This window comes from Euprymna scolopes, chromosome 37, assembly GCF_053919585.1.
Source record: "Euprymna scolopes isolate OS-2025 chromosome 37, ASM5391958v1, whole genome shotgun sequence".
Classification (NCBI taxonomy): Eukaryota; Metazoa; Mollusca; class Cephalopoda; order Sepiida; family Sepiolidae; genus Euprymna; species Euprymna scolopes.
In genome coordinates, this window is record NC_136518.1 from 86,006,303 (window position 1) to 86,020,285 (window position 13,983).

Sequence of the window (13,983 nt, forward strand, 5' to 3'; positions counted from 1 at the left end):
TCTTCATATTTTAAAATTTTTACGGTTTCTTTTGTACATAATGTACAAAATTTATCTCCTGGTTTATATGATTTGCAAGTCTCAATTATTTGCCATTTTAAGTTGAAAGAAATATTGCTATTTTTTAGTTGCCAAATATAGTTGGATAGAGTAGTTTGGTTTGATAGAGAGTTATTTTTAAAAGAATGTTTGTGCGTTGAAATTCTATGTTTTATTGGGCCAGATGTGGAACCAATATATATTACCTCTTGATTATTATGATTATTTTCCGTTAGGTCTATTGTTGGATTATAATGTGGTGGGTTGGTTAATAATTGATCGGTAGATTGATTTAAGTTGGTGTTATTATTTAATTCGGTAGTTGAGTTATGGCTGTTGATAGGTTCTTGTATATTTGGAGTTTTTGATACTGTGCAGCTATAGATAACATTTTTAATTTTACATGAGCCTTGTAGGGGACATTTATTTTTTCTTCTACAGTTACAGTCCGATGTATTTTGTATAGTTGCATTTTGTAGTTTATTAATTTTATTATTATTAGAGCTAATTATTTTCTGATGAAGGTTAGGCATAGTAGAGTAAGAGACTTTAATTGTGTTCTTATTGAAAATCTTATTATATCTATGGGGGGCTTTAAAGTTCTTATCTAATATTTTAAAAAATTCTCTAGCTATGTTTGTTTCTAGGTTTTTGGAATACGGGGGGTTGAACCATAGGATCTCCTTGTGTCTATTCTTACGTTTGCGGGTTTTAGTTTGTTGTTTATTTATATTATTATCTAATATTTGTAGTTTGGTTTTATCTTTTTTTGTCTCCTGGTTATTTTTCTTAACTCGTATACGGGAAGACATTGCCATATTATATGTTATTACGCTCTTAATAGGTTTATTTTTAATGCAGTTTATGTTTCTATCATTTTCATTTATGAATTTAATTTGTGAATTATATCCAGAGTTTTTAAGGGCTTCATTATAGTATTTTTCATTTTTGGTAAATATTGATTTAGTAGAAGACAGTCTAGAAATTCTTAGAGCGATATTGGGAACTATTGATTTTAATATTGATTTAGGGTGGTTTGATTGATTGTGGACATATAGAAGTGATTGGTTAGGTTTATGGTATGGTTCAAAGGTAGAATTTTCAAGATTTAAGGTTATGTCTAAGAAATTAACAATTTTTTTATTAGGGTCGATTTTTATACTAAGTCCATAATTTTTAAATAATTTATGTAGAGCTTTAATTGCATTTTCATAATTTTTATTAGTAGAATTCGTTATGAAAAGTGCATCATCTCTATATAGCCCTCCTTCAAGTTTGAATTGTTTATGGAGTATACAATGTATTTCATTTAAAAGGAAAAGGCCAACTAGATCAGTGACCTGAGTCGAGTCCGTCGATCCCATTAAAATGTTGAAGTGGTTAGGGGTATTTTTCCTGGTCCAATATTTATTATCAAATGTTATTAAAGACTGTCTAGCTATAAGTATTAGTTTAGTTTCGTCTTGAGTTATATTAGTTAATTTTCGTGCCATTAATAGAGATTTATTAAGTAGGATAGGTGATATAGATTGGTAATATGATTCAATGTCAAAAGAAAGAAATTTAATATTATTTTTATTTTGAATATTAGAAAACCAGTCGATTACTTGGTTTGAAGATTGCCATAGTGGGTATTTTATTATGGATTTAATTTTGGGGATAATTCTATCTAATATGTTTTTACTAACCAGTCCTATATCTGATTTCGAGGGGCAAATGAGTCTAATAGTAGGGTTGATATTGAAGCTGTGTTTGTGGTCTTTTAAGGTAAATCTCGGGGTACCTGGTACTGTTATTTCTGTGTATTTATCTATTTTAAGTTTAGTTAAAATGTTTTTTGCATCATTATTTATTTTATTTAGTGCTGATTTATTAGTAGTTTTATAATTTTTATTAAGTTCTTTATATATTAGATTTTTATATTGTATATAGTCCATTGTGTAGAAATTTCCAGTTTTATCTGCCGGTACTATGAGTTTATTTTGGTGGCTTGTAGAAATAGATTTTGAAAATTTATTTATTTTTTTAAGTGTTGGAGTGATATATTTTTTATTTTTCTTAAACTTAATATTTTTAATCAGGTTGATTAAGTCATTTTCAAAATTTTCAGTGTCTATGTTTCTCTTAGGGTTTTTGTATGTTTTTAGTCTGTAGTATTTCGCTGCTTTTCTTTCTTCATTGTCTTGTCTGAGGATGGTTTCTTTTATTTCTCCAGGTTGGTGGTGTATTGGTTCTGTGGTTTCACTTTGGTAATTATCAAAATGGTAGGCTTTCCATCTCAAGTTCCTTATAAATGTATTTATACTTGTAATTAAGCTGGTTATAAAGGTGTCTTTAGGGGGTATGGGGATGCATTTAGTTGATAATTGTATGTCCTTCTTATGAAACATATCTACAATTACGTATATAAACTCAACCTGTTATAGGGAGCTGATAATTTAAAGGAGATTAGAATAATAGTCTAAAGAGCTAAGTGTATTTTAATGTAATAGTGAAATTACTAGTTTAATTAAAATACAGGAAATGCTCGTTGTAATTTAGATATATAATAAGCTCGATAGTTAAATGTCCTAGAGCTAATTCAATATTAAGTAATGTGATTTATAATTTAAAAGTTTTAAAATTTTTAAAATTTAAAAATCAAAATTTAATTAAATTAAAAATCAGTTTCATAAGAAGGAACAACAACAAAGTCAATTATCTGTACGATCGTTTCGGAAATCCGTGCTTTTTATTTGTGGTATACATGAAGTCACGTAGAATAATTATACATAGTTTTTTTGGTAAGCACGGTCTCCTCATCAGCAAATTAAATATATATATATATATATATATCTGTATATTGATCTGTAGAGGTTATGTTAACATATGTATAACATTTTAGGGACTGTTCACAAGACATACACAGATTGCAAAACATTTAAGGGGACAATACCTTCTTGTTTGATAGCTTCGATTCAGCCAGTCCTTGGTTTACCTGGTAGGACCATTGGACCTAGAATAAAGATCTTCAACTTCTCCAAAGAAAAAGATCAACATAAAAATCAATAAAATGATATTTACACTTCTTTATTCCCAGCAGTTGCTTTCTTCTCAAAGTTGTAAGCACCATTCTTATTCATTTTTCTAGTCTGTCGGATTCGCCCTGCTTCCAGTCGTTCGGAGAAACCCAACTTTTCCTGTCAGAACCAAACCAAAACAACATATATATATATATATATATATATATATATATATATATATATATATATATATATATATAAAGTCTGCACATGCTTAACTTTATATATAGACATATATGAAAATTATGTATCCAAGATGAAACTAAGTTTATTAATTGTTTCATTTTCTCAACTTTGTAGATTTTCCACATCTTCGCAAGTTAAAGTATCAAACGGACCCCTCCATCCAGACTGCAGCTGCTCAAGATGTTATCAGGAGGCTAATTCCTGATCGTGCCGATGAGTTCAACATTCAAGTGTATCCACGGCTTGCCACAGATGACAAAGATGTTTTCACGGTAAATATATCCGCTTGTAATTATTCAATATCTTCAAAAGATTTGATTATAAACAGTTTATTTTTATTTTTGTTGTTGTTGATTTTGCTTTGTTTAACGATTTTTACAATTTGTTATGTTTTAAGTTGCAGAGGAGATGAACTTAATTGAAGTGCGATTTAATAAAGTTGAAATGACAACAAAGACAAAAGTGAAAAACTGTTTTAAATATATTTGCTTGTAATTATTTGATACCTTCAAAAGATTTTGCACTCATACAATATATTGCACAAATGAAAATTGCATTCCAATTAAAAATTCTTTGATATACTTATGAATTAGGCCAAAATAAATATCCTCAGTAAAAATTAGGAAAAATGATTAAGTAGAAGTTTACTTAAAAGTAAAAATCAATTTTATCGCAAGTTGTAGTTTCATCATATTACATAGTTTCAAAGATTTATCTAAAAACAGGGGACATAATGCAGTCTGTTATTTTGGCAAATTTTACAAAAAGCATCACCTCTTTCCTATGGTATTAGTATGACCTTCACCTTCACCGAAGTGCACGACTTATATGATCTTCACCGAGGTGCGCGACTTGACACACAAAAAAAAACAGCCTCTTAATCACCTGCTAACACACGCGTCACTGTAACGTCCAATGACAACAACAACCCCAACCTTCTCACTCGACCTGCCTTTTATACCACTATCTCAATCCCTTCTCTTGCGCATGCGCCTGTAGATTCCTGACAACCTCGAGACTTCCGCTTATAAAATCCCAAGTTTTGTTGTCGCGCATGCCTATACAAGGCACAAACACGTGGGTGTTTGTTTTGTTGGTAAGTACTGCAATTAGAAATAAAAATATTACGATTTCTACAACCATTCTTGATATGGGAGAAAAAGAGAGGAAATTTGATGTTATGACTAGGGCTATGACAACAGCATATTCTTTTCATTGTTTTGACTCTTGAGTGTGTATCCGTTCTTATCTTATATGCTTTTATAAAGATTGATATGGTTTGTGGGGATTAATAAGAATTGACTGCGGACTTGAAGATGCGGACTTCCGGTGGAAAAAGGAAGTTTGGTTTTTGGCGCGTTTTTTTTCTGGAGTTTTGAAGAAGAAGAAAAGAAAGGACGGTTGATTGTCCATGTGGCCGGAGGAGCCCGGAAAAGGTTATGAAAGTCAAAAACGACGTACTGACCCCACGTTATGGCCCGAACGCCTTGAATGACTAAACACTGCTTCGTTCACAAAAACCAGAAAAGGAAGACACCGAAGTAAATTCAAACCAACTTTGTTCTCACCTAAACCGATAAGTATAACCCAATGAACATTCTTTCTGTTTATTTTCTCACACGCATTTCACAAACGTTCTCTTCTGCCACAAAACAAACCTTCTTTATATACCTCCCAAATAGTAAATAAAGTTGCCTTTTTTATTCACCCTTAAAATATGTTTTTTTTATTTATTTCTATGGAGTCAGAGAGTTAGACACAAACCTGATAAACCTCTATAGCCCATAAGTTCTCCGTTAATTAACTGTGTCTAACTCTGTCGGATATATACTCGAGAGTCAAAACAATGACAAGAATATGCTGTTGTCATAGCCCTAGTTATCTCCTTATAGGAGTTACCTATGGGCCATGGTGACTCATGCAAAATATATTAAAATTGATTTTTCTTTTAATTAAACTTCTACTCGACCATTTTTCCTAATTTTTGGTAAAGATACCTATTTTTTGTCTAAGTATATAACAAAGAGTTTTTACTTGGAATGAGATTTTCATTTGTGGCACATACTGTTTAAGCACCATAGATTTGTTTATAGTTTTTTTTTTTATTTTGCTTCATGTAACAAAGCTTGTAATTTGTTGTTTAACAAACCGACTCTCATTTTATGATGTCTTCTTTGGAAAAAGAACTTAATTGAGGTGTGATTTAAAGTTGGAAACTGGGAACTATTTTAAGAAAGTAAAAATATGGAACTGTTTTCGGTAGATGATAGTAGAAAGGATAGTTAAGAAACTGCTGAAGATTTTAGGAAACTATTTGAGAAGATGTGGAACTATGCAAGGAAATAATTTCTTTGGCTTCAAATTTTTTTTTCTAAGCCATAATCTATCTATCTATCTATCTATCTATCTATCTATCTATCTATCTATCCATCTATCTATCAGCAAAAAAAATATTACACACTTAATTGTCATGTCGAAAATAGTAATATATCCAAAAATTATGAAAATTCATCAAGTAGAATAACTGCTATTGTGTTTTTAGTACAAAAACAGCAAATATTGCAGCCATGAACACGTAATCAAAAATATTCGTTTTGGAGTTATGTCCCCTGTGTGTAGACTCCTACTTTATAACGTCTAAGTAAAAATGCAATTTTACCAAATTTTCCATAAAAATTACTCTTAACTATAAATAACTTTCTACTCGATTTTTGTAATATTTGGAGATATTACTATTTGCAGCATGACAATTAAGTACGTAATATCACTTCTTTTTTATTTTTTTTTTTTTACAAAGGAGTCATCACTTATCAAGGCCCAGAGGCTACTCGGGGATAAGGGTTAATAAGTGTACAGTGGTCAATGGGACAGTGACATAGTAATTGTTAGTGGAAATTTGGTGAATTGAATTACTTAAGGGGAACAGCTCATCAAGAACTTGTTTACGTTGAACTTGAAGACGACCGTATTATAGTCAGCCAGAAAGCAAGCAAATGAAAGAGAGTTCCACAGGTGTGCAGTTCTAAGAAAAAAGCTTTGTTCATGGAATCTACGTTTTAAGTTTAGGCATGGATAAAGAGTGGGGGAAATTATTGATAGTGTTTTCAGCTACACGAGTGTTTCTCAATAATGTTTGGCGAGGGGGGACCATAGATTGGAGCTCAGACGAGCACTTGCCATGAAAATAATGAGAAAGCAGAGCCAGGCTCGCAACATCTCTTCTGTGAGAAAGAGGTTGCAGGGAAGAGAAAAGGGCATTCCCCACTAGGCTACGAAGTCGATTTTGAACTCTGTCAAGGCAGGATAAGTTTTTTCTAGCAGCTCCTGCCCAGATGTGGCAACAGTACTCCATCCTTGGATGTACCTGGCTCTTATATAGATAGAGAATTGCATCAGCAGTGAGATATCTACTGGATCGATAAAAGGATCCAACCATTTTCCCAGCAACCTTGGCAACAGATTTGATGTACATATTCCATTTTAAATCTGGAGTAAAGGTCAAGCCCAGATGCTTGTCAAAACATGGAGCCTCCCTAAGATGAGAGCCATTCATTTCAATTGATACCAGATGGGGATCAGAGCGTTGATGATGTAAAGACAAAAGCTTGGTTTTAGATGCATTAAAAGTAACCAGCTACCTCTTTCCCCATTCTGCTTAAACAACATATTTAAAAAAAAAAAATAGATCTGTCGACTGTATCTTAACAAGCACTCAAACATGTTTGAATTAACGAATAAAAACCAACAAAGAAATCACACCTGATATTCCAACGCAGCAGAACTGAACCCATGATGGTCAAGTCTAAGTCTCATCACTATCATCATAAAAACCTGGAAAAAAATCTGTCCAATATTTCTTCCTTAAAATCCCTAAAACCCAGCTTGACAGCTCTTGTTAGAGACAGTATCTTATGAAAGTTAAGACAAAAAAACATTTAAACGATTCACTTATTTTCTTTGATAATTCTTATTAATTTGTCTCCAATCTCCATTGCAGCTGGTCACTGATGAATCCTCCGGGAAATTAAATGTCACTGGCAACACTGGAGTTGTGGCAACCTGGGGTTTCTACCATTTTCTTAAGTACCACTGTGGATGCCATGTCTCTTGGGGAGGAAAACAACTCAACATTCCAGTCCCACTGCCAACCATCAAAGCCCCAGCACACAAGATGGTTTCCAACGATGCGTGAGTTACACAATCAGTTACATGGTTAGAACTACACAATCAGAGTTACACGGTTAGAGGTACATGATTAGAGTAACATAACTAGCGTTACATGACCAGAGTTACATATTCTATACATAAAATGATTTCGCTTTTTATCCTGTATATGCAATAATATAAACAGATAATTGAAAACATATAAGTATTTTAATGGTGAATGCTCTGACGAACTGCAAGCACTTATGCCCTCACGATGTAAATACCCCTGACAAATTTGACAAGCAGCTAAATTCCACCCCTACACAGTGGAGATCCATAGATGTAGGAGAGCTTTCTATTCCAGTAGTTTCTTCCCCCAAACCGCTAGATTTTGGAATTCCATTCCGGCTCCCTGCTTCCCCAAGTGTACTGACATGCAGAAGTTCAAGTGTAACGTGAACCGACATCTTGCTGCCCAACTCCCTACATAGTACCCCAGTAACTTATGTCCCTGATAGTAGCCCCCTACACCAAAGTGGCAATGTACATTGTTTGTGGTGAAAATTTAATTAAAAAAAATCCTACGCACATCTTTTCTACTCAATATAATCATCACCTCCAAAACCATTTTTAATGAAAAAACATTCAGCATTTTTTTTAGTTAATAAAAAAAAATTATTACATTCATTCTGACATTTCCACCTCTCCCAAAATCTTCTACATACAATACTAAACAGACATTAATACACAGCTTTCCATATATGTTTAGACATAATAACATGAAATATTACTACAAATACTGCCATCCATACATTTACGTAGTCTGTTCATTTCTTTAGGTAGTAAGATGTATGGATGTCTTCAAGTCCAATGTTAACACATTCCTAATGAACCGCCCCCTTAAGTAAACACTTCATCAAATCTCCACACTGACGTAATGTACTTGCAATAACCCTTATCCATGAGTGGCTTCCGGGCCTTGATAAGTGGTGATCACTGTAAAAAAAAAAAAAAAAAAAAAAAAAAAAATTAGTTGGCCAAAACGTGGTGAGACAACAACAACTATGGAAGGCAGTAATTACTGAGGATACAGTTAAGAGACTCAGCATTCCTATCCTGGCACGGTTAACTACCTGATGGAGGCCAGAGGAATAGTTGGCCCCAACTTTGTGAAAGAAGAACTATGAAGATGAGAATAACAGTCCGCAAATAAATGAATAAAACAAAAGCAATTAAAACCATTTTCCGATTTGGCAATATTATCTTTGAATCAACCAGTGAAACATAGATATCCCATACTGTCAAATCATTTTTTATATTCCACTTGGGCAATGCCGGGACACTAGTTCTGCTAGTTTGTTATATTAAATGATGTACGAAATGTAGTGATGTTTATATCTACCGTGGTTTTAACAGCATTTTTACTAGGCAAAAACATGGGTCTTATGTTGAAAATATATTTTTAGTTCTTTGATACAACAGGAGCACATTAAAAAGTTAATGTTTTTATTTTGATTTAGAAGCACAAATGAATCATAATACTTGACTTTTGTGATTAAACTTTAATTCAAATTGAAAATGGTTTTCGCTTCATAAGTTTAAAGGCTTAAGAATAATATTTGAAATTTGAAAGTGATTTTGATGTCTTCAAACTGACGACTATAAACTAATGGCTTGAAGTAATAGGCTTGCCTTGATCCAGATGTATGTTGTTAAATCAGGCGGGAAAGGAAAGGTTTTCATTGGTTAATACTTTGGTCATGTGATCTGCTCAGTTTTGAATATCTTTGATTTTATTGGAATCCTTTGAGATTTGAGATGAGTAATTTGTGTATTTATATTTGTTTGTGGACTGTTATCCTTATCTTATAGTTGTTATTTCACCACGTTTTGGCCGATTCATCCTCTGGCCTTCTTCATGTGATTAACTGCAACGGGATAGGAATGCTGAGTCTTATAACTCTATCCCCAATAATTACTGCCTTCCATAGTTGTTGTTGTCTCACCATATTTTGGCCAACTAAACCTCTGGCCTGACCTGGGGTAGGATTGAAACCGCTATCTTCAGACAATGCCTACCTGTAACCGTAGAGACTCTTTGCCTCTATCCAGTGAGCCACGGATCCCAAAGGAGTCATAAGGTTGGTTTTTTAAATCCAAGTTTTCGTTCTTATTTGGTCTTCCATTGTTGGGTCGGTACCAAATGGTATTATATATTATTGGAATCTTTTTGAGATGAGTAATTTGTGTATTTATTTATTTGCAGACTGTTATCTTCATCTTTATAGTTGTTTTGGAAAGATTTGGTTTATTTATTTTACTACATTAAAAATAAACTTTTGTAAATGTGGAAGAGTATAAGAAGGCTATAGCAATGCAGGGAACCGGGTGTTAAAATAATGTGATATATGGACAAAAAATTGGCAAACAAAAGAGGGTCTTGTAGAGCTTGACCCTCTTCCTTTCTTGCGGAGCAGGACCCTCTTTTGTTTGTTCATTTTTGTCCATACGTCACATTATTTTAACACCTGGTTCCCTGCCTTGCTATAATTTTCTTATACTCTTCCACATTTATTTACCAGCAATGCTTCAAGCAAACTACCTTTCCCTCTTAAACCCTTGTAATTATTACATTTTGGAAACGATTGATTTGTATCGGATGATATTTTTGAGATGAAGTATTTTAATTGATTTACAATATTTACACTTTTTTTTTTTCCAAAACTGAAGTCAAACATAATTTTGTCAAATAATTTTAAATTTCTTTCTACTGACATTTGATTTTTGAAAAGGATTTTGATGTCTTTAAACTGATGATTGTAAACCAATTTCTGGCTTGAAGTAGTAGGCTTGCCTAAAACTAGATGTATGTTGTTAAATCAGGTGAAAAAGATTTTCATTGGTTAATAATTTGGTCATGTGATCTGTTTATTCAATCTGCTCAGTTTTGAATATCTTTGATTTCCTTGCAGACAATGCTAATCAAATATTCATTTTGAAAGGATTTGGTTGGTTTATTATTTATTGTTGTGCATCAAAAAAAAACTTTTGAAATTATTTAATTCTGAAACACGATATTGCAAAACTTGATTTGTATCAGATGATATTTTTCAGATGAGGTATTCTAATTGATTTACAATATTTACATTATTTGTTTTTTCAAAACTGAAGTCAAACATATTTTTGTCAAATAATTTTAAATTTCTTTCTATTGACATCTGTTACATATCATCTCTTTGCATCTTTATATCAACAACTGTTCCAACAGATGTTCCAGCAGTTTTTTATTTCTTTTATTTTTGATTTATTTGATTGTAACATTACGTTTTTGAATTTTTGAGATGAGGATTGGTTATTCATATTATTTGTATTCTTCGGACTACTATTCTTATCTTGAGTGTTAATTTCACAACGTTTCGATTGATGTAACCACCAACCATCTTTAGGTGTATTTTGTCGAACTCTGGAATGTTTACAGGGTAATTTGGATTGAGTTTTAAACCGAACCCTTTATTTACTTCACGGGAGTAGCATGCTCTCTTTCTGTCAGCCATGACTGTATAGAGGTCCTAAGTATTTGCAATTGTATTTTTCGAAGTAAATAAAGGGTTCCGTTCAAAATTCCATCCAAATTCTCAGGTTCGACAAGATAGACCTGAAGAAAGTTGGAGGTTACATTGACCAAAACGCTGTGAAAATGACGCTCAAGCGAACAGTAGTCCAAAGAATCCTAATAATATGTAAATCATGTTTACATCCTCTATAGTTTTGTTCGCATCTGACTTAAATATCATTTCGATGAGCAGAAGTTAATTGATGTGTCAGTCATTTAATTTGCACATCACTTCTGGAAAAACACTCAACACGGTGGTCAAGTGGTCAATGACATGGACACTGAAAACCTTGTGGTACAAAGTTCAAACCCACATTTGACCTTCATTTTAACAACACCAGGGAGGTGATGGTAGCTAAGTGGCTAGCAACATAGAGTGACAATGTAGGTGTGCCAAGTTCGATCCTAGTTTGTTCCGCAAAAGCACTTTCATCAAACTCAGACCTGACTTTGTGTCTAACCTCCTCGAGGTAATTAAAATAATCAGTTCTAAGTGATAGTCTTCTAGAGGTTGAAAGTTCAATCCTCAGTATGGGTGATACTAAAAATACAATTACAAGTTACTTAAGACTTCTATGTGGTCGTGGCTGACAGAATGAGAGCAAACTACCTTCAGTAAATTGAATAAAATCCCGTACAAATTCCACAGTTCAACACGACACACTTTAAGAAGGTTGAAGTTTACATTGGCCAAAAACTAACAACCTGCGAAACTACTTGAGGATAATGGTTAGTGAATGTAACGTGGTCGTGTAGTAATTGTTAATGGTGTGAATTGGTCAGAATTTAATTATTATTTGAATTTGTTTACATTAGATTTGAAGGCTACCCTGTTGTATTCAAGCAGGCCAGAAGAGCAGTTCTGGGAAAGAAGCTTTGTTCATGGAATCTGTGTTTAGATTAAGGCACAGTTAGAGAATGGAGGGGAAATCGTATATAGTGGTTGTAGCTAGTTGAGTTTTCTGTGAAAGTTTGACAAGGGGGAATCATAGATTGGAGTTCAGATTTTAGTCAAGATGTTGTCCTTCTCCATTAATGTACCAGTCTAGCCAAGAAAAGAGTACCTAAGCAACATTGATCCTGGTCAGTATCAGATGGGTGATTATTTCCAAATATCAGGTTCTGTATATGGGAGGATGATGAGACTTTGTGTGGACTGGGCAACGCCGAGAGGCCCTACTTGCGGGGTTAAGAAACAGTCAGCATTGACACAAGTTGAGGGGATTTCACATTGTTGAATGTAACAGTGATGGTGATGCTAAAAAGAAGAAATCTGTTTTCTTAATAGATAATTCCTGCCCCCCCCCCCTCACAAGCTGGATAGCTGAAGGATCTAAGTTGGAATCGTAAAATGTTTCCACACTATGAAGATTGGCACTTAAGTTTTATTTGAGAGACCACCAGATAATCAAGTCAAGTAGATAAATTGTGAGTGGATTTTAATTATTGGATTGACCGTGAAATAACTTTGGAAAGAGGGTCAACTATGATGAACGATTAACTTATCCTACCTTATGTGGAAAACCAGCCCACAAGGGATAGAAAAAAGGCAAAGACTTAATGGGAGTGGGGGTGAAGGTGTGGATTGAGAGAAAGGAAGAAAAGGAAAAAGTCCCTCAAACCTTGAAAAGTGCAATCCTTTTTGAGATTGGTTTTTGGAAAATAGTGGAATAAAGTTTTGTTGATCGGGGGTGGGGTGGGGGGGAGCTAAGCCTACCTGGTTCTGAATATAATGAAAGGCAACAATAGCTTAGAGTACACCTCTGCCCGACTGCAGGGAGACCCAGACCTTTGAAAGAAAACACATTTCACTTGGGTCTCTTTCTGCTCCAAACCTCTGAGTCCACACTGTGAAGAGACAGGCCCCTCAGACTTAGGGTGGTCGCCCCGTCTTTACTAACAAAAGCCACCAGTTCTCGAGTATTTGTATCTGGAGTCAGAAACGGTCAGAATTTTTTACAAGCTGAGTTGTCGAGTTGTCTTTTTCTCTTCCTTTGTTTTGAAATTAAATTTCCAGTGATGCTGGATGCAGTGATGGAGACGAGAGCTGAACGGATTGCACACTCTATCAAAAGCAATGTAGAGAAAGTGGCAACCTATGCAACTGAATCGTCTTATTGACCAGGACCCTCGCCAAAGAGACAGCACAATTCCAGCAGCCACCCGAGACCAGAGCAGACAAACCAGGTGGCATCACTCGCTGGACCTCAATGAGAGGTGGGGTTACATGTGCAATAAAAACAAAACAAAAAAACTGAATAAAAAAAGAAAAAAACATTATTATCTACCCTGACCGAGATATACATGCTTGTGAATTTAATATTCCCTAGAAACTACCATTTTTGGAAGAAACTAGATCAACCTGCCTAGGGTGAATGCTGCACCAGGTACAGTATTTAACAATACATGACTGTGATTACGTAAACATGGTTTCGCTAACATTGGTTGGTCTTTTCAACTCATTCATTGACCGACTATCTGATGATACAGACTGTAAACCTCAAATGCAATGACTGCTGCTGATGTTCAAAGAGAGAGAATGAGAGAGAGTGAGAGAGTGAGAGAGAGAGAGTCAAAGATATCCGTGCCAGCTTGATCTGTTGTTGTTTTTGAGCATCATTCATTTTGATTTTTCATTCAGATGATTATTGTCGGTATTCGTTTCCCCGATATCTTTCTAGTTGGAATTCTTTCTAGAAAAACATTGGGTACTTACGGGAGGAACCATATGAAGGTTGTCAACATTCCTATGTGAAAGTGTTTCTGTGGAACGAGCTGGGTTTGAACTTGGCATGTCCACATCGTTAACCACTGAGCCGCTGTCATTTCTCTGATGATGTAGAATTATTTTATTTATTTATTTTTTACGCACGTTCACCCCCTAACAAGGCATATCGCCACTTGGATGTAGGGGGCTACTAATTGGGACCGTGCCTA

At 34.2% G+C, this 13,983-nt stretch overlaps 1 protein-coding gene across 5 annotated transcripts in view; it reads left to right on the plus strand.

Annotated features, from left to right (window-relative positions):
* Positions 1–13,983, plus strand: part of LOC145261277 (alpha-N-acetylglucosaminidase-like) — a 120,721-nt gene that overhangs the window by 25,365 nt on the left and 81,373 nt on the right. For all 5 annotated transcript variants that reach the window (XM_080119754.1, XM_080119756.1, XM_080119752.1 and 2 more), the window contains 2 exons: positions 3,402–3,559; positions 7,285–7,475. In XM_080119754.1, the coding sequence (XP_079975880.1) occupies positions 3,402–3,559; positions 7,285–7,475 (349 nt within the window). The remainder of the gene's footprint in view (positions 1–3,401; positions 3,560–7,284; positions 7,476–13,983) is intronic.